Raw genomic sequence first — 24,010 nt, forward strand, 5'->3', positions numbered from 1 at the left:
TTAAATATTAAATTGGAATTATTGCATACTGTGCATCGTCAAATAATTTTAGCTATAGAAAAACTAAAAAGTTTTTCCTGATAACCGGATTTGAGGCTTTACGTGCTCATGCTGTTGGTCTCGTGTGTCTTCACTATCATTTCTCATTCTTTTTCTGGCTTCTGACCAGAATCCATCAGTAATGATATTTTAATTAAATATGAAGCCTCACAGACTTTGTTTGCTTTGATGGTGTACCATCTTTTCCTACTTTGATACCTGACTCATACTTTTGGTGCTGAGCTCCCAGTATTTCTGGGACTCACTTTTCAAAACTTTTTCAAATGTTATTTAAAAAAAAAAATCACATTAGTTTTTTCTTTCTTATCGGTCAAGGTCACACAAACTGTATGCCACGCCCCTTTCCACATTTTTTCCTCCATTTGCTCTCATTTACTGAAAAAATGTAAAAAGGAAAGAAGAAAAACTTTATTTCCATTCCTATTAAGGAGATTAAAATTGGTTTGCGTTCTTGGCTTAATGCCTCATTCACACCGGTGAGACTAATCAGTGAACTTGCAGGGAACATTATGTGATTAAATTACCTGTGTGACGCATGGCACCTGTTGAATAAGATGCAAAACACGCTTTCTGCATCGGTTGCCATGTTACCTCTTGTTCTCTCAGAACGGTGATGTGGAAATTTTGGACAAGCAATCAAATAAAACATGATTGTCGATACTTATATCCCTTCTTGCTAATGTATTCATTGGAAAATAGATGGCTGAGTGCTTCTGACTTTCAGCTCAGTCCCGGCGGACTCTGTCTTTCTCACTTACATAACTGTATTGCTCTGTTGCATTATCTCTCAGATACAGTCCATTTATGGTTAGAAATTACACACACACACACACACACACACACACACACACACACACACACACACACACACACACACACACAAACTTTCAATTGCTGATTGGTATGTTCGCATGCATTTCCTTGATCTTTGTCACAGGGTCATAAATAATGCCCGTGTATACGCTCAATTCAATGGTGTCATTAAAACTACTCTTAATGAGTCCTCTAGTCAAGGACCACAAATATTCATAGGTTCATTATTACAGTAGTTTAAGCTGCAGGTATATTTTTGTTATGTTTTTTTTTGTGTCTTATTTCTCCTCCATGCCAACCACAACACATTTCTTTTCACTCAAAGGGTCATATAAGGCTGCCACAGGTTGATTGGTGTTTATGTATTTATGACATGCTGTTAAATATGACTGACAGCAGGTTAGATTGGAAACGGGTATTATTAGAGTGGAAGAGTTGATTCAAGACTTAGAGGAGCAGACTGCCATCTCGATCGTGGCCATGGCGTCCACAAGAAGGTCATTCCTGGCTCTCTTTCTGTTGGTGGTGCTTGGATCATCCATTGCCACAGGTAAGGAAAGAAGGAAAACGCACTCTTGTTTTAGTTTTGTTTTGGGTTTTCTTCTGCTTTGATGTTTTCTAAATCAGATATTGAGTCTGTACATGTGACATTGTGTTTGACATGAAACTCCTCTGCAGGTTAGTCCAGGACAAACAGGTTAGTTTGCTGTGTTGTGATGGATTTAAAGTAAAGAACAGTGTGTGATTGGTGATTTGATGGCCAGAGTTGGGTTACATCCAATGTAGCAAAGATAAATTTGAAGTTAGGATGATGATACTGTTTAGCATAAAGACAGCATAAACAGTGTACTGTCAGTGTAGATAATGGAAATCAGCCAGGAGAACTCATGCTCACATGCATCTGCTCACATCCGTTTGTATATTCACAAAGAGCAGCAGTGTCCCAGATCAGCTGATCACAGCCTGTACACAAAGATAAATACTGGAGCACTTAATAGAAATTACTTATGTTATTTTATTATTACATTAATATAGCACAATGTTTAGCTTTGGATAAAAATAGCTGAAGTATCTGTACTTCTACTTAAGTACTGAATGTGTGTACTTTTGCCACATCTGGCTCAAACCTTATCCTATGTCACTTTATTTACCAGTTTCTTACACTTTGCTGACCATTCAGCTCATAAGTCTTTTTGTGTCACAGGGTAGTTTGACTGATTTTCAGCTTTTACATTTAAGCAACTGCTTGCTGTATTGCAACCAGTGTGGGAACACTTCAGCTAGTGAGTATATCGGTTAATCAATATTTGCTTCAGGACTTCCTGTTCTACCCACTGGCCATTGTCTATGCATAGAGACACATTTTAAAAAGTGAATAAAAACCTCAACTCTTGACAGATAACAGCCTCTGCATGTTCTTCATCTAATGCTTCCATTGTTTTACATTTACCGAACCTCAGGGCTCACACATCAAGCCAAACACACACAGTCTTTAAATGTCATTTCAATCGTGTTTGGCATTTACACTACAAATGGCTGTTCAACTGCATTCACCATGTACAAAATCAACAATAAGCACTATAACCTTCAACTGAAAACCTTTCAGTGCTTCAGTGATATTTCCTGAATTAACTGCTCCACTGCGTTCAGACTTTACACATCAGCTGACATGCCCACTTCATCTGCTTTCATTTAAATGTTTCAGCTGAAGTTCATTTTAATTGTAAGTGAATCAATACCTGCGTTTAATCAAAAACCAGTTCCACTGTTTCCATCTTAAGCTTGCATTTCATTTACGTTTCAAATGTACATTCATTCTGCTGCCTTCAAATGCTGATGAACCAAACAGTACACCCATTGTTTTGACCTTTAACACTGTTCAAACCCTTTCAGATTTCAGCTCTTTACCTTTAAACAAAAACCTTGAAAAACCTAACCCAGAACTTCTATTGGTAGCACACAACAAGTAGACCACTTGTCCTTGTATTAGTTTTCCCATTGTCCTTTCTTTCAGTATTGATATTTGAGTGCCACTTCGACCAGAACTTCATTTTTTTTCTTCCAGTGTTACAGCTGCAGAAATTCACCCACAAGCAAAAATGCACCTCTTCATAACACAGGCTCCCCCCCCCCCCCCCCCCCCCCCCCCATTCCTTCACTCTGCAGCTTTTACACAAACTATTAGATTTGCAGGTCTTTTTACGATAACATCAGAGTGACCTGAAAATGTTGAGTTTGATGTATGATTCTCCGTTTTTAACCTAAGAATCAAACTTCTTCTCTATTTAAAAGCTTTAAAACTCCATCATCCACCAATTCTGAGTCCCTTTCTCTTCTCCCTTTGGGCTCTGTCTTTACCCTCTTTTCACTTTCCCTTTTTTCTTCTTAATGATGTCTCACCTTCCACCCTTCCTTTCATGGTCCCCGGTTGTTTTTTGACAGGAGCTTCCAAACTTTGCAAGTCAGCACTTTGAGTGCAGATGGAGTTCCGCAAAACTCCCCGTTATCAGCAATCACTGTGAATTAATGGACTACTGTATCAGAATAACTGTTTAACAGCATACAGAGATGTACTGCAGTAGATAAGAGAGCATTAAAGTGAGGTGTGACAGCTGTTGCTGCGAACAAACACTGCAGTAAACACACATTCAAGTCTCGAAAGAGTTTCTTTCTAACACTGCTCACAGTGATCTCTGCAGGATGCGCCGAACAAGGCTTTGATTGTGATCTGTGGAATTTTAGGCGGAAGTTTTCTCCAAGTTTAAAGTTACACCTGAAGTGAGATACTGATTTCCAGCAGGAACATGTTGCGCTATAAACACTCACAGTAGGAAAGCATCTTAGATAAAACTGTAATTATGCTACAGTTCAAAGGTTTAGAACGTTGCTAGATGGAAAACATATTTCAAGGTCAAACTAAATTAACTTGATCAGAAATTTGTAAATAACTAAGATTGTGGATCTATAATCATTATGTGTTTATTATGTTTTTTTAACTGCATCTGTACTTTGGAGCCCGTTTTTAGAGAGCCTCACTCCTGTTCTAAAGACACATTGTAATACTCAATTAAAAGGCTGATTAAACATTTTAAAAATCCATTCTGTAATTATGATAGTACATATTAAAATTATTCTGCTACTTTTATCTAGCTGAGTACCTGGAGCATTAGCATCAGTAGATTACAAGCCCAGAATGGTCTAAATTCATCAAAGTATTCTTGTTTGATGAAAAGAAGGCCATTTGAAAACCTCAACATTATGTATTAATCACTCCACGGAAGAGCACAAACTGAGTCAAACCAGGAGAAAGTTTCAGCTTGAACCTGATTGTGCTGCTTTGTTAACTGCATCACACACTGTTGTATGAAACATCAGTGTTTTGGCAGTTTCCTACAGTCAATAGGCTTTATTGCTTAATAGCCGGATGAGTCAGAGAATAAAACTCTTATTAAGAAAGGTGTTTTTAGACTACAGGGTGGGCCATTTATATGGATACACCGTAATAACATGGGAATGGTTGGTGATATTAAAGTCCTGTTTGTGGCACATTAGTATATGTGAGGGGGCAAACTCCTCAAGATGGGTGGTGACCATGGTGGCCATTTAGAAGTCGGCCATCTTGGATACAACTTTTGTTTTTTCAATAGGAAGAGGGCCATGTGACACATCAAACTTATTGGTAATGTCACAAGAAAAACAATGGCGTGCTTGGTTTCAACGTAACTTTATTCTTTCATGAGTTATTTACAAGTTTCTGACTACTTATAAAATGTGTTCAATGCGCTACCCATTGTGTTGGATTGTCAATGCAACCCTCTTCTCCCACTCTTCACACACTGATAGCAACACCGCAGGGGAAATGCCAGCACAAGCATCCAGTATCCGTAGTTTCAGGTGCTGCACATCTCGTATCTTCACACCGTAGACAATTGCCTTCAGATGACCCCAAAGATAAAAGTCTAAGGGGGTCAGATCGGGAGAGCTTGGGGGCCATTCAACTGGCCCACGACGACCAATCCACTTTCCAGGAAACCGTTCATCTAGGAATGCTCGGACCTGGAACCCATAATGTGGTGGTGCACCATCTTGCTGGAAAAACTCAGGGAACGTGCCAGCTTCAGTGCATAAAGAGGGAAACACATCATCATGTAGCAATTTCAAATGTCCAGTGGCCTTGAGGTTTCCATTGATGAAGAATGGACCCACTATTGTTGTCCCCATATACCAAACCATCACTTTTGTTGTTCCAACAGTCTTGGAGGGATCCATCCAATGTGGGTTAGTGTCAGACCAATAGCGGTGCTTTTGTTTGTTAACTTCACTATTCACATAAAAGTTTGCCTCATCACTGAACAAACTCTTCTGCGTGAACTGAGGGTCCTGTTCCGATTTTTGTTTTGCCCATTTTGCAAATTCTGTGCGCCGATCTGGGTCATCCTCGTTGAGATGCTGCAGTAGCTGGAGTTTGTAAGGGTGCCATTTGTGAGTAGCTAATATCCGCCGAGGGGATGTTCGACTAATTCCACTCTCCAATGACATGCGGTGAGCGCTACGCTGTGAGCTCTTGCTGAATGAAGCTAGGACAGCCACTGATGTTTCTTCATTAGTGACAGTTTTCTTGCATCCAGTTTCACGAAACTTAGCAAGCAGTTTGCTAACTGTAGCATGGGAGATGGGTGGTCTCGTAGGGTGTCTTGCATTGAAATCTGCTGCAATGACCCGGTTACTGCGTTCACCAGATATCAACACAATTTCGATCCGCTCCTCACGTGTTAACCTCTTCAACATGTCAATGGCTGTGAACAAAGAGAAACTTGTAAATAACTCATGAAAGAATAAAGTTACGTTGAAACCAAGCACACCATTGTTTTTCTTGTGACATTACCAATAAGTTTGATGTGTCACATGGCCCTCTTCCTATTGAAAAAACAAAAGTTGTATCCAAGATGGCCGACTTTTAAATGGCCACCATGGTCACCACCCATCTTGAGGAGTTTGCCCCCTCACATATACTAATGTGCCACAAACAGGACTTTAATATCACCAACCATTCCCATGTTATTATGGTGTATCCATATAAATGGCCCATCCTGTATAATGAAACAAATATAGGCTCCAAACATTTACTCTCCAGACATAAACTGTCTTTAAGCAGCAGCTTCATCTATAGTTATCAGTTACCCTTTTAATATAATGAATGTGCACTGCTTAAAAGGCCCCTCTATGTGCCCATATATCTCCAATTTAAAGGTAATGAGCGATTACTGAGTAATTATTATGGTATGTACAATTTAGCTTTTTTCTGTTTCCTGCTGTCCGCTCCATCTCTGGTTTATTTTAGTGTACTTACTTCAGTTGTGAGAACACTTTGAATTTCCAGCTACAGTAGGAAATGCTAAGTGTTATATCATAGTTTTGTCTGAAAGCAACCAGCATCAAGATCAGATGAACTCCAATATGTAAGAGAAGCTTCAATAAAAGGTAAGCTGGTGCTTGTGTTGAGTGCATATTTTTGTTTGAACTGATGTTTTAAACACCACTCTGACTCCTGTGTTTGCCTTAAGTTGAGGAAGAGAACTCAGAGTTCTGGAGGTCACAGGCGAGGAAGACACTGCAGGCAGCACTAGACAGGAAGCTGAACACCAACGTTGCCAAGAACATCCTGTTTTTCCTTGGAGATGGTAGGTTACACAACACTGTCAATCCTTTGCACGAATATCATTAGACAGCCTCACTCGGCTGAACAGTTAAAACAAGCAGAATAAGTAAAGAGTGCTTGAATTACTTTTTTATATACATAGATCCATTGTCTGCTCTGTTTGCTCAGCCACCAATTTACAGCATAGAAAACAAATATTTTAAAGGAATACAAGAAGATGCAGGAGGGAGTTATTTGTGTTTATCAAAGCTACAGTGTGTGAACTTGTGTCTGTGGGCCTCAGGTATGGGACTCACAACCCTCACAGCAGCTCGTATTCTCAAGGGACAGCTGGAGAACCAGCCAGGGGAGGAGACAGTGATGACCATGGACACCTTCCCCAATGTGGGGCTGGCCAAGGTACACACACACACACACACACACACACACACACACACACACACACACACACACACACACACACACACACACACACACACATCGATACATAATTATGATATAAAAAGAGGAACCCATGGTACCATATAGCTGCTGCGTCAGCCACAGTACAACTATGGGTGCTCCCAAAACAAGTGTGACATGTGATGAAGTCATTTAAGTATATGCATCATCCTCTATCTTTAGATCAGTGGTTTCAAACATAAGGCCCGGGGGCCAGAATCAGCCTGACACAGACTCTGGCCCAGCTGCACAGCTTTAGAAAAATAAAGAAAGGAATTTGGGACTTTTGAGTGTATTTTCATTAGTTTTAACGCTTTATCTTTACTGACCTCGCCCATGGGCCATTTATGCTACCCCAAAGTAATTAGGTAGCAGATTAAGAAAAAGAAGAAAATTAAGAAAAGACAGAACAGAAAAGTTCCTATTTTTTCACTTCTTTCTGTGAGATATCAAAAAAAGAGTTTCTGATTTATAATTACAGAAGATTAAATGAGCTGCCAGAAGTTTTTCTGTAATTTTACTCATTGATTTCTTACAGTTTAAGCCAAAAGAGTTGGGGTGACAGATTTCTTTCATTTACTGCAGCAGCAATGTTTTATTATGTAGAAAAACTGAAATGTCCTGTTGAAATCGCACTTCTTTTTCTTATATTAAGATATCTCAATGATTAATTCTATAATTAAACTTTTTTTTACACTGACAGAAAGAGGAATTTCACTGGTCACAATGGAAATGAGTCTGGCATCCCTATTTTAGATTTTCAGTACTGAATATGAATGCAATCAGCCCTGTAGGCATACAGTTTCTGTGTGAGGGGCCTTATGTCAGACTGGTCTCATAGTAACTAATATATATTATTAAACTAATGTATTTCAGTTGGAACTTGTGTCTACAGCACGTGTTTTGGAAAGCCTTTAGCAGGTGGCTGTAACTCTTCTAACCAGAAATACAAGCCTGTAACTTGTTAGACTTAATGCCTTACCCTAAATAATAACATCAACTAATACAATATTTTATATTAAAAACATATTAAAAATAAAACAACTTAAGCAGAAAACGCTGTCACATGTATTGCTCAAACTGTGGACTTTCACGTGAGTGACAAAAGGGACTTTTCTGCCTCTTAAAAATGGAGGATATTAATTTCAGGGAGATGGATCAAAAATCAGTGACAGGAAAGGTAAGGATAGGAAAATAGTGTGTAGGGACATTAAAAACAAAAAATAGCCTTTGTTGTCAGACAAACATCTATTGTGCCATAGAAAATTAGTGCACCGTAAACTTCTTTAAAAGAAACTAGAGTAGACAATTGTATATTCTTCTGTAATTTTATATACACATACAATGGCAATAAAAGGCTGGCTTAGCTACAGCTAAGCCAGCTGTTTTCTGTCTGTAACTGGAAAAATATCCTTGTTAAAGGACCATTTGTTTCTAATTTAAGATGATCACTGTTCACTAAAGCCTCATCAGAAATGCTCTCAGTGGAAGGGTGGAAGAAACCATTCTTGGGGAAGGGAAATGGGAAAAAATAGTTAAGCTATGCCAAATTATACAGGGAGTGCAGAATTATTAGGCAAGTTGTATTTTTGAGGAATAATTTTATTATTGAACAACAACCATGTTCTCAATGAACCCAAAAAACTCATTAATATCAAAGCTGAATGTTTTTGGAAGTAGTTTTTAGTTTTAGCTATTTTAGGGGGATATCTGTGTGTGCAGGTGACTATTACTGTGCATAATTATTAGGCAACTTAACAAAAAACAAATATATACCCATTTCAATTATTTATTTTTACCAGTGAAACCAATATAACATCTCCACATTCACAAATATACATTTCTGACATTCAAAAACAAAACAAAAACAAATCAGCGACCAATATAGCCACCTTTCTTTGCAAGGACACTCAAAAGCCTGCCATCCATGGATTCTGTCAGTGTTTTGATCTGTTCACCATCAACATTGCGTGCAGCAGCAACCACAGCCTCCCAGACACTGTTCAGAGAGGTGTACTGTTTTCCCTCCTTGTAAATCTCACATTTGATGATGGACCACAGGTTCTCAATGGGGTTCAGATCAGGTGAACAAGGTGGCCATGTCATTAGTTTTTCTTCTTTTATACCCTTTCTTGCCAGCCACGCTGTGGAGTACTTGGACGCGTGTGATGGAGCATTGTCCTGCATGAAAATCATGTTTTTCTTGAAGGATGCAGACTTCTTCCTGTACCACTGCTTGAAGAAGGTGTCTTCCAGAAACTGGCAGTAGGACTGGGAGTTGAGCTTGACTCCATCCTCAACCCGAAAAGGCCCCACAAGCTCATCTTTGATGATACCAGCCCAAACCAGTACTCCACCTCCACCTTACTGGCGTCTGAGTCGGACTGGAGCTCTCTGCCCTTTACTAATCCAGCTACGGGCCCATCCATCTGGCCCATCAAGACTCACTCTCATTTCATCAGTCCTTAAAACCTTAGAAAAACCAGTCTTGAGATATTTCTTGGCCCAGTCTTGACGTTTCAGCTTGTGTGTCTTGTTCAGTGGTGGTCGTCTTTCAGCCTTTCTTACCTTGGCCATGTCTCTGAGTATTGCACACCTTGTGCTTTTGGGCACTCCAGTGATTTTGCAGCTCTGAAATATGGCCAAACTGGTGGCAAGTGGCATCTTGGCAGCTGCACGCTTGACTTTTCTCAGTTCATGGGCAGTTATTTTGCGCCTTGGTTTTTCCACACGCTTCTTGCGACCCTGTTGACTATTTTGAATGAAACGCTTGATTGTTCGATGATCACTCTTCAGAAGCTTTGCAATTTTGAGACTGCTGCATCCCTCTGCAAGATATCTCACTATTTTTGACTTTTCTGAGCCTGTCAAGTCCTTCTTTTGACCCATTTTGCCAAAGGAAAGGACGTTGCCTAATAATTATGCACACCTGATATAGGGTGTTGATGTCATTAGACCACACCCCTTCTCATTACAGAGATGCACATCACCTAATATGCTTAATTGGTAGTAGGCTTTCGATCCTATACAGCTTGGAGTAAGACAACATGCATGAAGAGGATGATGTGGACAAAATACTCATTTGCCTAATAATTCTGCACTCCCTGTACAAGACCTGGACTGAAAATCAGTGGTAACAGATATGGAGTCCAAATTTGAAACTTTTAATTTAAATTATCTTCAGTATCTACGGTGGTGTATTTTAACAAGGTTAGGAGAGGGTATAACAGCGACTACAGCCATGTGTAAAACACAATGGAGGTTCTTTTATGTTACGGGGCTGGATTTCAACCAGTGGTGTTGGGAGTGTTGTCAAAATTTATCGAATTATTTGCACAAAAGAGTACCATCAGATTGTGATTTACCATAGAATACCATACAATAAAGATTGATTGGTAATGGCTTTACTTTTGAGCATGATAACAATCCCAAACGCATTATCAATGCAGTAAAAACATACCTGGATAGACAAACACACCATGACACAGAGCCCAGAACTCAACATTACAGAAGCAGAGTGGGACAATTGGTAGAAAAAGGAACATAAGCTTGCCCGAGACAGTTCAGGCTGTGTGGAAGAATAAAGGTGGTCATATTAAAAATTGAATTTCAATTTCATCAGTTTTTTTAAAACCATCCATCCATCCATTCGCTTCCGCTTATCCTTTTCAGGGTCGCGGGGGGCGCTGGAGCCTATCCCAGCTGTCATAGGGCGAGAGGCGGGGTACACCCTGGACAGGTCGCCAGTCTGTCGCAGGGCCAACACACAGGGACAGACAACCATTCGCACTCACATTCACTCGCACATTCACACAATGGCAATTTGGATTTTCCAATTAACCTATCCCCTCAAGCTGCATGTCTTTGGACGGTGGGGGGAAGCCGGAGTACCCGGAGGGAACCCACGCAAACACGGGGAGAGCATGCAAACTCCACACAGAAAGACCCCGGCCTGATGTTGGAATTGAACTCAGGACCTTCTTGCTGTGCGGCAACAGTGCTAACCACCGTGCCACCGTGCTGCCCGTGCTGCTGCTTGCCTTATTTTAAATGTTTGCACATGTTTTAATAAATATAAAGATGTGAAAAATGGCTCAAGCACAGTAGCACTGAAAACTGAATTTCAAATACTTCAGTGGGGTGCAATGAAACCATGGCTCACAAAAGGAAGAGTTCTACGTGCCTACAGAAGAGGGAAAATTACTTTGAAGCCTTTCATTTTTTAAATATCTCCAGATGCCCAATTACTCTGGCACCACCACACAACCCTAGGAGTAAAGGGAGCTTGATGAGACAATACTGAAAATATTTAAATGGTAAATGTGTCTTTGTGTATGTGTGTGTACTGTGCAGACCTACAGTGTGGACTTCCAGGTTGCAGACAGCGCAGCCACAGCCACAGCCTATCTGTGTGGGGTGAAAACCAACCTGAACATCGTTGGAGTGAATGCGGCGGGTCGCAACGGAGTATGCAGAACTCAGAAGGGCAACGAGGTGACGTCCATCTTGAAGTGGGCCAAAGATGCTGGTGAGCCACTGAAGACAAGAAATGTCATTAACTGAATCTTTAAAAAGAATTTTTTCATCTGTAGACTAAAACTCCAAGCAGTAGTAGTGGAGTATTAGTACATCCTTTAATGCCCAAATGTATAAAGATTGTAGCACAAAACCTGAGGGAAAAATGGGCAAATTTAAAATTCACCTATTTATTCTGACCATGTCAACAAACGTGCTAATATTTTGGACTTCTTGCCTTCATCAGAGCATGCGGAACAATAGTCACGTGTATGCAGCAGTTTGGATGCTAACTGGGTCAAAGAGTCAAAAGACGACAGAACTATACTACTTTGTTTTTAATCATTATCATACCAAAAAGCTTACTTTACTGCAGTTAGTTGAATGTGTCAAATGAAAAAAAAGAAACATAAGATGGCTAGCTATTCTGAATGTTTGAAACATAATTGGGGGGGAAAAAAGTTTTATGCTGTGCTCCATGAAGCTTATTTGAATTGGAAAAACTGTTGAGCCAGTCAGAGCTTTGTAAGTGAAATTAAAAAAAGGTTACGCCATATTTTTTATGCCAGAGGCGGAAAAATGGAAACAGAAACATTTGCATAAAAATGACAAAATGTGGGTGATGAGAACCGCAAAGCAGAGCATAAAAACATTTAAATTAGCATTTTTATTCAATTGACATGCTTCAGAAAACACTGCTGCAGCTTTTTTGTTGACGGGAAATTCAGCGGCGGAGACGACATTTAGTGGCAGATGATTGTAAATGTAAGAAAATACCTTTAAATGAGAATTTAACTGATGTTTAAAAACAAGATGCCACAAGATTAAAGCGAAAAAGCCCATAACATTTCACCATAATGCTTACGTGATGTATAATAATGAGCAAATGACTTATAAAACAGACTAATGGTAATGGTGATATTCAGCAGATGGCAATAGGCTCATGTGAACAAGTGCAACTCATTGCTGCACAGATGACACTCAGAGGATAAGAATTTAAAAGATGCCGTGATTGAAGCAACAAATGGGATTGTGTGACTCTTGTACAAAGAGCAGGCAGATACCTGACATGGCCCTGCGTGTCACATTTAGGTTCTAGCTTCTGTCAAAAGAAAATCCCCCAGGTCTTACACGGCCTCAACAAAACCTGATTTTACAGCTGAGCGCTCTGCTGTGAGCTGCAGTGCCCTGTCAGAGTGGTATTACAGGGGCCACCGGGGAGCAGGGAGCAACAGCAGCTCGCAGCCTCAGGTTCCACCACAGCATAATCTACTACATGGGAAAGCACCTTGACTGTTATCGTGTTCCAGTGTTATCAGCATCCATAAATATCTCATGACACGCACACAGGCAGAGTGTCATGGCCATGACCCCAGCGCTATGCCAAAGACCGATGCTCAGGTGCGAATGTTGCAGAGAACCAGTTTTTTGAAGACGCTTCTATTTAATGTTGTAAAAAACATTTTGGAAACGGTCGTGTCCTTCCACGCAGTTTCTAGCAGCAAGGTTCACCTGGAGCCCGGCACCTCTTGAGATACAGTGGGGCAAAAAAGTATTTAGTCAGCCACCGATTGTGCAAGTTCCCCCACTTAAAATGATGACAGAGGTCAGTAATTTGCACCAGAGGTACACTTCAACTGTGAGAGACAGAATGTGAAAAAAAAATCCATGAATTCACATGGTAGGATTTGTAAAGAATTTATTCGTAAATTAGGGTGGAAAATAAGTATTTGGTCACCTCAAACAAGGAAAATCTCTGGCTCTCACAGACCTGTAATGTCTTCTGTAAGAAGCCTTTCTGTCCCCCACTCGTTACCTGTATGAATGGCACCTGTTTGAACTCATCATCTGTATAAAAGACACCTGTCCACAGCCTCAAACAGTCAGACTCCAAACTCCGCCGTGGCCAAGACCAAAGAGCTTTCGAAGGACACCAGGAAAAGTATTGTAGACCTGCACCAGACTGGGAAGAGTGAATCTACAATAGGCAAGCAGCTTGGTGTGAAAAAATCAACTGTGGGAGCAATCATCAGAAAATGGAAGACATACAAGACCACTGATAATCTCCCTCGATCTGGGGCTCCACGCAAGATCTCATCCCGTGGGGTCAAAATGATCATGAGAACGGTGAGCAAAGATCCCAGAACCACACGGGGGGACCTGGTGAATGACCTGCAGAGAGCTGGGACCAAAGTAACAAAGGTCACCATCAGTAACACACTACAACGGCAGGGAATCAAATCCCGCAGTGCCAGACGTGTTCCGCTGCTGAAGCCAGTGCATGTCCAGGCCCGTCTGAAGTTTGCCAGAGAGCACATGGATGATACAGCAGAGGATTGGGAGAATGTCATGTGGTCAGATGAAACCAAAGTAGAACTTTTTGGTATAAACTCAACTCGTCGTGTTTGGAGGAAGAAGAATACTGAGTTGCATCCCAAGAACACCATACCTACTGTGAAGCATGGGGGTGGAAACATCATGCTATGGGGCTGTTTTTCTGCCAAGGGGACAGGACGACTGATCCGTGTTAAGGACAGAATGAATGGGGCCATGTATCGTGAGATTTTGAGCCAAAACCTCCTTCCATCAGTGAGAACTTTGAAGATGAAACGAGGCTGGGTCTTCCAACATGACAATGATCCAAAACACAGCGCCCGGGCAACAAAGGAGTGGCTCCGTAAGAAGCATTTGAAAGTCCTGGAGTGGCCTAGCCAGTCTCCAGACCTCAACCCCATAGAAAATCTGTGGTGGGAGTTGAAAGTCCGTGTTACTCGGCGACAGCCCCAAAACATCACTGCTCTCGAGAAGATCTGCATGGAGGAATGGGCCAAAATACCAGCTACTGTGTGTGCAAACCTGGTAAAGACCTATAGTAAACGTTTGACCTCTGTTATTGCCAACAAAGGTTATGTTACAAAGTATTGAGTTGTATTTTTGTTATTGACCAAATACTTATTTTCCACCCTGATTTACCAATAAATTCTTTACAAATCCTACCATGTGAATTCATGGATTTTTTTTTTCACATTCTGTCTCTCACAGTTGAAGTGTACCTCTGGTGCAAATTACTGACCTCTGTCATCATTTTAGGTGGGGGAACTTGCACAATCGGTGGCTGACTAAATACTTTTTTGCCCCACTGTAACTCTGAGGCATCACAGGAGGCTTTTTCTTCACTGATATCTTTGCTTTTTTCTCTTAAGTAATAACCCTGCACAATTAAAATTACATATTAGCTGGAGTTTTATTTTATTCATTCATCAAGTCTAGAAAACTATGTCAAAATTCCCCTCTAAACCCCATGGTGAAGTGTCAAAGTGAGGCTCAGTGCTCACATTTGACAGCCTGCAAGCATATTTCTTTCATTTTTGAAAAATTGCTCTAACAATTAGCTGTCCTAATTGTTTGGATTAATTGCCTGTGGATTGGCTAATTGTTTAATCAACCATTTGCTGCCGCCTACAGTGCGCATTACAGACTGTTATGTCTTTAATGACTTTTGAGTTTCAGGACACTTTTTCCAAGTGAGCATAAAGAACTTTGATCCCTCTGATACATGACAGAGATTTGTAATCTCACATCACCACTTCATGAAGCCATGAGTATCTGTGTCTGATAATTTGCCATCACATCACTCATCTTGCAGCTATCACACTGAGACTGAGATCATAAACTTTGAATGTCTGTCAGATGAAGGATAATTAAGTACTAAAAGGACAATAAGTACTGTATCTACTAGACTTCACACCAAGATAACTTTTGCATTCAGAGTTGAGAAAGTTTTTGACTAACGACTAATGACTTTTCTTCCTGCTCATAGAGCATGGAGCAGAGTGCTTTTTGTTAACCTGTGTTAAGCAGGAAGCTACTGTGTTTACGTTGCAGGCAAGTCTGTGGGCATCGTAACAACCACGAGGGTGCAACACGCCACCCCAGCAGGCAGCTACGCCCACAGTGCCAGCAGGACGTGGTACAGTGATGCCGATATGCCTGATTCTGCTAAGACGGACGGCTGCACGGATATCTCATTCCAGCTCATCAACAACACAGACATTGATGTACGCTTCTGTTTTTAACAGTATATATTGAACTTTTCAACGGCTGAATTTGATTTAAATGTTCGCGTGTGTGTGCGTGTGTGTGTGTGTGTGTGTGTGTGCATGTGTTTTCAGGTGATCATTGGCGGCGGTAGAAAGTACATGACCCCTACTGGTACCAAGGACCCTGAATACCCCACAGACTACTTTTCAAACGGTGAAAGAAAGGATGGGCGTGACCTGATCAAAGAGTGGCAGAACTTAAAAACTGGGAAGGTAAAACACCTCTGCTCATAATAACAGGTAGAAGTAAGAAGTATGATGTGGTGTGAAATCAGAAGACCTAAAAACCTGTACATATACAGTCATATTAAAAAGATAGGACACCCTCTTTCAATTTACAGTTTTATGTGTCAGGACATAATATAAATCTTAAAAGCAGATAAATACAACATCTGTTAATCAATAACACATGACATATTATACTGTGTGATTATTGATTGCATAACAACTGAACCCAAGTGCAGAATACTTTGGTATACAGAGGATTTCACTATTAACTCCATGACTGCAAGGTACCCAGGTCTCACTGCTACACAAATCCAAATCATGACCCCTCTACCACCATGCTTGACAGTTGGTGTGAGGTGATGATATGCTGCTTTTGGTTTTATCCAAATGCGGTGCTGCGAAAAATCTCCACTTTGGTCCCATCTGACCAACAGACATTGTTCCAGAAGTCTTGTTTGTACAGATGCAGCTTTACAAACCTGAGCTGGGCTGCTATGTTGTTTTTAGAAAGAAGAGGTTTTCTCCTGGCAAACTTGTTTTGTCATGAACTTTACTATTTTTGGCGAGGGTGTGCTTAGTTTGTCACACACTGTTTTTGGCCTTTTGACTTAAATTTCTGTTGCATAAATAATGAAACGGTACAATATGTCAAGCTTTCATTAAAATTTGTATTTATTATAAGACCTGCTGAGGACTGGATGATTTTTATTTTGACCTGATATGTTTAAAGAGGGTCCAGTTGTGTGACTGATCTTATCAGTGTCTGCATCTGACTGTAATGGAGACCGTTAACATTATAAGGTATCAGGGAGTTTTTGTTTAAACTTTATTCGCCAAAAGATACCAGAGGTGAATGTATTACAAAATGAATATTCTGCTATTTTCCCATAAGAAACGTGATTACTTGCATCATATAAGAACAGAAACCTGGTGCAGGTTTCATAGTTAGAACAGTTAAGTGTCCTTTACTTTGCACACGAAGCGGCTTCCTTCTGTTTGCCGGTGAGTCATGCAGTGACTAATAACAAGTACAACCACTTTTGGTATTCTGCTTCCACTCTCCATGGTTATATGTATTCCTGTGTGTTACAGGTTGCCCACTATGTGTGGAATAAAGCAGATTTTGACGCTGTGGACCCTGAAACCACTGACTACCTCATGGGTATGTTTTTTTCTCTTTTTCCCCTTCCTTTGCTCCCTCGCGCATTCCCCTGTTGCTTCACATGTAACTAGAAACGTGGTTTCTATTAAATGGAGCGGTGGTGGAGTCAGGCATCAACATGGTTGTGTGTCACTGTTAGATTTGTATTGTTGATTGTCATTTATGCTTAGAAATATTTACTTATATATGCTTAGAGTTTTGTAATTAGTTGTAGATTGGTAGAGGTTTTGATCCTTGATAGTCTGCAAACTTTGTGTGTATTACACAGCACTTTGGGAGCATGAGAGGTCGTACCGTGTCTTATTGTTTTATGGTAGGATTAACGTAGTTGCGTCTGTTTTAGTCTAAGTGCTCTTTGTTTAGATGAACTGCTGGACTTCCTCACCGTGTTATCTATCTAGGGTGAGGGGGAGGCTACCCTCTTCCTGACCAAGGATGTTTGACCCTTTGATCAGCAGTCCACACACACACACACACACACACACACACACACACACACACACACACACACACACACACACACACACAGGCAAGTGTGTGTAGACGTCATATGTTAATGAACTTATGCATATTCATGTAACCTCAATAGGGTCAGACGAGAGAGCGGTGTCTGTCCGGTTTTCTCCCGTGCACGAGTAACATGAAGAACTTTGCCTACTTGTGTCTTGCTTTGCAGTGTAATTATATTGCCTTCAACGTTCCAGCGGATGGGTTCAAGCTACAAACCTATCAGTCACTTATTTTTTGAGTTTGGACGTTTGTTTTTATTTGCGGTTTATGTATCCAAATTATTTGTTTAGGGTCTTTAAAAGGTCTATAATAAAGTAATACCTTAACCTTAGGAGCTTTTCTTTCTGTGTTCCGACTTCATAATTTAGTGACTCAGTTAACTAAGTGTACATAATATTAACCCCCAAATCACATGATGGATTTAAGAAAACTCTGACTGACTGTTTCAAGACTCTGATTCAGCTGAAATGTTTGCAGGGTTTTAGCTCTGTTTCAGAAAATGCTCCAATATATTTTTTCAGTACCAGGTGCTGTCAGTAAACCTTTGGTATTTGAGGGTGTGTAGGAAGTGTAGGGATCCAGTCATTGTGCTTTTTGTGGACTGAGGGCTTGCTTGCTGCTATATTTTGTGTTTTCTCCTGCTGTGTGGTTAATCAGTTCCTGTGTGCTGAAAACAGTGGTAATAGTAGTAGGAGGAAAATAGGACTTTCCTTGCCACTACACCCCCACTGATCACTGATAAATATAGCGCAGTTTTCCTTTCTCCTCCCCAGCTCTGTTCGAACCTGGTGATCTCCGCTACGAGGAGGAGAGGGACCCGAGCACGGATCCGTCCATCATCGAGACCACAGAAAAGGCCATCCGCATCCTACAGAAAAACCCTAAAGGCTTCTTCCTGTTAGTGGAGGGTGAGGACAGCAGCTTCATCTGTTTTCTACACATTCGCATCACTCGATCCAACAAACACTGGATAAAAAATTCCTGTGAGAGGACTAAAAATAGAAGGATCAGTTAAATTGCATAATAATCATACCCAACCAGCCCAAGTGACAGTTATATATAAATAACTAAGTAATTGTTGTTTGCTGAAATATTAATATGCGTACAACATAGGAGCTTGGTTGGGATAAATTGATCTTTGTGCCATAGTGACAACATTGGCTCAGAGCACGGTGTGTACCTGCTGTTGACACTGATTCTGCATACAGCTCAATGAGTTTGCCGCAGTGTGTGCTGATGGTGTGTTTCCGTTCCACGCGGCTGCCTCTCTGGCCTGCTTGTCTATCTCTCTTTTAATCTGAGGCAGCTGCCTGGGGACTCCACGGTGCCACTGAGTGTCTTCACAATGACTTTAAAAATAAGAGGCAAATATATAAATAGAAGTGGACATATGGTGCGCCCAATCACTGACAGCTCGCTGAGATCACAACTTATTAGCCGGGTCTACTTTACTTTCCAATATAGCCGGTGGAGAGGACAGGAGCGGGAGATGTGCTAATGCAGAAAAAAAATCACCCACTCTCTCTTTAGAAAAGGTTCAACTCTGAAATGTACCTGCTGCCAGGGGGAAAATATACAGACTGTATAACTCATTCAAATAATAGTTAACTGTTTCCTTGCAAGGTGTTTGGATGTTTATTAGGACTAAATATAACCTTTCAAAGTTTATTTTAAGTCTTCTGGGCAAGTGCAGCTCAAGTCGTTTGATGCTGATGAGACTTTAATCCAGTGATTTGTGGATTTTGCAAACTGTTCTTGGGAATCAGTGAAACTGTAATCTCCTAATGTCCAGGGTTTCTGCCTTTGCACAACGCACATGTAAAATTTGTGTGAATATTGAGAGCTTAAAAAATAATTTTCAGATTCACCTGTTCATAATGCAGCTATTCACACTGACCGCTGGACAAATTTAGGCATTAGTTTTTTCTGATATTTTGGATCGGAATAAACAGATCTGACCAATCAGATTGGTCAGATTGGTCAGATCATCAATCTTTTGGCACACACATAGATCATCATTGCTTTATTTTGACTTTGTTTGTTTCCCAGTGCATTTTTGGAAAATACATTTTTTGAAAAAAATGCTTTCGTTGTGTGTATACATCACATATACATTAAATAAAAGTACTACATGAACTGTTTAGGAATTATGGCCACTTTATGTAGGAGATATTTTTAAAATTATGCTGGTTTTTCCAATTATTTTTCTGCTCCTAAAACCAAGACCAGAAGGCAGTACATCACTCTCCGTTATGTTTAACCCCTTCCTTCCTTGTGTTTACAGGTGGGCGTATTGACCAGGCTCACCATGCTGGGCGGGCCTCCATGGCCCTGCATGAGGCGGTTGCTTTTGACCGTGCTATCGCTAAGGGCCTCGAACTCACCGAAGAGCATGAAACTCTCACTGTAGTGATGGCTGACCACTCTCAGCCTCTTACCTTCAATGGCTTCCCCTTTCGTGGGAACAGCATTCTGGGTAATTATTAACAGAACTGCAATTCATTCATCTAAAAAAAAAAAAAATCCTGCTGAAAAAAATGCTTAAAAAGAATTTAGGATTTTCTTTAATCGTCAGTGTATCAGTAAGTTAAGCTTTCTCCACAATTCTTTCTGTTTTCCCCCTCAAACCTTTACTCTGTGCCTCCATTCCCCCCTCCAGGTGTGTTTAACCACTCTGACAATAGACACCTGCGGCAGCATTTGTGCCTGTTGTGTGTGTGTGTGTGTGCGCGATGCCTCTTAGTGCCTGTATCCTCACAGCTTCAGTGTGCTTCTGCCACCAGCAGCTTGACATTTCATCTGCTGTCTCTCCCTGCAATTACAGCCAGGGTAAACACACATTACTGGCAGCCTTTCTCCTGCTTGCCTTTCTATTTCAGTCCCCTGCTTTCTCCCTCTTCTGTCTTCCATTTACCATCTACAACACTGATGACACCGTCTCTTCTACCTTTTTTCCTTCTAAGTTCTCAATCACTTTCACCAGTTAATCTCCCTTTAAAGGGCTTTCCTATTGATCTTATGTGCTCCTTACCTCTTCAACTCTCTCTCCTCTTGCTCACTTTTCTGTTTTATTTAAGGTTTTAGACCTGAAAGATGTCCTTTTTTTCATAAAATACAGTTTGACTTACCACAGAATAATTTTTTTTTACAGATGTATATAATAAAGATGAAGAGTAGCTGAGTCCCTTTTAGGTGCATCACTCAAGTGGTAACTATTAAACTGTGTATCTACTCAGTAGATATTTTTTCCAAAAATGTATCAGCTCCAGAAACAAAACATGTGGAAATCATAACCCCTCCACCTGCTGTGTTTGGTTTTCTCCAAATGTGGTGCTGTGCATGTTAGTCAGACATCTCCACTTTGATCTCACCTGTCCAAAGGAGATTGTTCCAGATCTTTAGTTTGTTCTTTAGTTTGTTCAGACACAACTTTACAAAGCTCAGCTGCTGCCATTTTCTTTTTATTAAAAAGAGGTTTTCTGCTGGTAATTCTTCCAATCAGACATACTTATGAAGTCTTTTTCTGGTTGTACTGTCATCAACTTTGAATACTAAGGTCTGAAGAGGTGAGATGTAGTTCTTGAGCTTTCTTCTTATTTTATTTTATTTTTTTTTATTTCTGTGAGGATTGCTGTCTGAACTCAGGATGAATTTCCTGGGAAAATGGACAACTATCTTGAATGTTTTCCACTTGTGAATAATCTTTCTCACTGTAGAAGATGGACTTCTGTCATGGTGTGCTGTGTGCAGGCAGGAGAACAGGACCCAAACGCTGGACTCACAGTGAACTAAAAGAGGCAGCTTTATTCCACTGTGGCAGAAACTCCAAATATAAACTCACAAAAACAGACCTAAACTGAAAACACAAAGCTAATAACAAACACTAGGAAAACCTAAAGACAAGAGACTGGGAGCACAAAAGAAAAACACACAGCAAGTTGAGGACGCGACGCGACGCTGAACACTGGAGGACACACATACTATAAATACACATGAGGGAACGAGGAACAGGTGGGAACACAGCCGGGAGAAATTAGAGCTAACGAGACAGAGGAAACGAAACTAGAACACTGACATAAGACATAAACCTTCAAAATAAAACAGGAAATCCACAGACTCAACTCAAAGACAACTCAGACAAAGAACGGAGGGAACACAGAGTACAGGGACCAGAGTGACATGAGAAGCAGAGGAATACACAAGCTAAGAAACACAGAACAGAAACACCAGGACTCATAAACCATGAACCAAAAATCAAAACAGACTAATAAACAACAATACAAAATCAAGACACTGGGCCACTGACCCAGGACCGCAACGACTTCAAATAGTTTAGAAATGATTTTGTAACCCAGATTGATGAGCAGAAATGATCTCTCAAAGATCATTGCTGATGTCTATCCTCCATGACGTTGTGGTAACGCACACCTGAATGCTTCAGACCAGCAAATTTCCCAAACTGCTTTCATTTAGGTCGACTGAGGAATGAAATATGCAGCCTGTTGTACTGAAATTGCACACAAAGATTGTGATAAATTTGAGGTCTAGAATCATCCCAACATTGGTGTTGTGTCTACTGTAACTAGTATGCAAGCTGGAGCAAAAGCAAGCTGGAGCAAAACTTCTTGGACGGTCTCACATAAGTCAATATGTAGTAAGATGATCCCAAAAGGTACTGATGGCAACACAACACTGAGGAATGGAGTTCAGTGACTCCTCTTTATGAAAGTGAAGTCCAGCAGACAGTGATAAGTTAGGGCAGCCTGTGCCAGACGTCTGTCAGTCAAAACAGCTACGCCTCTGACTGCAGTATTCAGATGGATGAGCTCTGCAAAAACCCACTCTCACTACAATCTGTAATTGGGAAAGGGAAAACCTATCCAGAGGAAAACTGTCCAGAGAGTTGCCAAGAGTAGACAGAGAGTTTCACTGTTCTAACAAAAAAAATGTTTCATCTTCAAGGAGCTGCCGCTGTTTGGGACTTTGTTTCTCAGGCTTGGAGGCTGCTCCTCCTTCTCTCCAGTTGTTACCAGTCATATTATCACTGTACTGTATCACTATCAGTCTTCAGAGTCTGTATTGATTGATCTGTGGTCGTGTCATGCTTTTCACACCTTTGCGCTCCCTCTTTCCTTTTCCTTTTCTACCCTCTTCCTCCTCCTCCCAGCGGTGCAGCAGTGCAGCAGTGATTAATGTGACTCTGAAACTCTGAGCTCTTCATCAGCGGGGAGACTCGCCAGGCTAATGGCTCATCTGGAGAGAAACGCTGAGATCGTCAACAAGCTCTAGACCTCCCGCAGCACCCTTGGGATCAAGCAATCCCTCCTCGCACTTGTGTTTGTGTGCGCATGATGTGTGTTTTTGTTTGTTTAGCACTCCGAGGCAGAAAGAAACAGCAGAAAGAAATAGAAAGATAAATCAAAAATAATGTTTGTGTCTTCCAGGTAAATCTCCACTGTGGGCAAGTGACATGTTGCCTTATACCACGCTCATGTACGGCAATGGACCTGGGCACAAAATCGTTAATGGCGCACGCCCTGACATCCGCAATGTTGACACCAGTAAGACCCAGTCATTACTTCGTTGTTTCACAGAATTCACTATGTTAGATCTACTACCATGCACCAGTCAGGTGCTGATATCATTCATCAAACCAGTTTTAAGTGTAAATGGGGTCTAATGTTCTTTGAAAGGACTAATCATTTGTACTCTATCCTTATCTTCTCCAGAATCTAAAGACTACATCCAGCAGGCAGCTGTCCCCGTAGATACAACAACCCACAGTGGAGAGGATGTGGCAGTGCTGGCCCGTGGACCCATGGCCCACCTCTTCCAGGGTGTCAACGAGCAGAACTATATTGCCCATGCCATGGGCTACGCTGCCTGCGTGGGTGCTGACCTAAGGCACTGTGAGGGGCAAACTACACCACCTTTGGTTCACATAACCCTTGAATATAACAAGAACGGGGCCAGAGCAGTTAGTGCCTCAGCAGCTTTGCTCGGTAACTTCCTGAGCGTGCTGTTGGCCATCACAGTCCTCATGTAAGATCATTTTCTTTGCTGATCTGATCTGCAGTCAGAGGTCAGCATCATAAAACAGTGCGAATGGGTTCAGTGATTTGCTCAAGGACACTTCAACACGGATGTGCACTAGTGTGGTTTCTTGCACCAGGGTTATCTTGCAGCCTGCAAAGGGTTGTGATCGGACAGAGTGAATCAAGTCACAGAAATCATTAACTGACATGAGGACTGTCACTCCCGCAGTGACTGTAAAGAATTATTATGAAATGTAAGCTCATCAAGCGTCTGCACTGGCAGTCTGTTGAATCCCTGGGCTATACCAATAAAGCAGTCCTTTCCTAGACAGTTGGCTGAGAGTTTATTGATATAAATTATTTAAACATACCAATGATCTCATTTGTTGACATTTTTGGCTTTATCAGAATGACAAATCTTCATTATCTGACCTTGTTTCCACAGTAAAACAAAGAAAAACAATCCCTCTGCCACATTTACATACAC

At 41.0% G+C, this 24,010-nt stretch overlaps 1 protein-coding gene across 1 annotated transcript; it reads left to right on the plus strand.

Moving 5' to 3' along the window:
- Nucleotides 1-1,353: 1,353 nt before the first annotated feature.
- Nucleotides 1,354-23,534, plus strand: alp3 (alkaline phosphatase 3; the record flags this gene model as incomplete). Its single annotated transcript, XM_082502266.1, has 11 exons — nt 1,354-1,423; nt 6,438-6,554; nt 6,816-6,931; nt 11,327-11,501; nt 15,374-15,546; nt 15,661-15,801; nt 16,909-16,978; nt 18,262-18,396; nt 19,773-19,964; nt 22,933-23,049; nt 23,218-23,534. 11 exons carry the CDS (start codon nt 1,354-1,356, stop codon nt 23,532-23,534), a joined length of 1,623 nt encoding a protein of 540 aa, XP_082358392.1.
- Nucleotides 23,535-24,010: the final 476 nt, after the last annotated feature.

Source organism: Aulonocara stuartgranti (assembly GCF_965226115.1).
Source record: "Aulonocara stuartgranti genome assembly, chromosome: 14".
Taxonomy (NCBI): Eukaryota; Metazoa; Chordata; class Actinopteri; order Cichliformes; family Cichlidae; genus Aulonocara; species Aulonocara stuartgranti.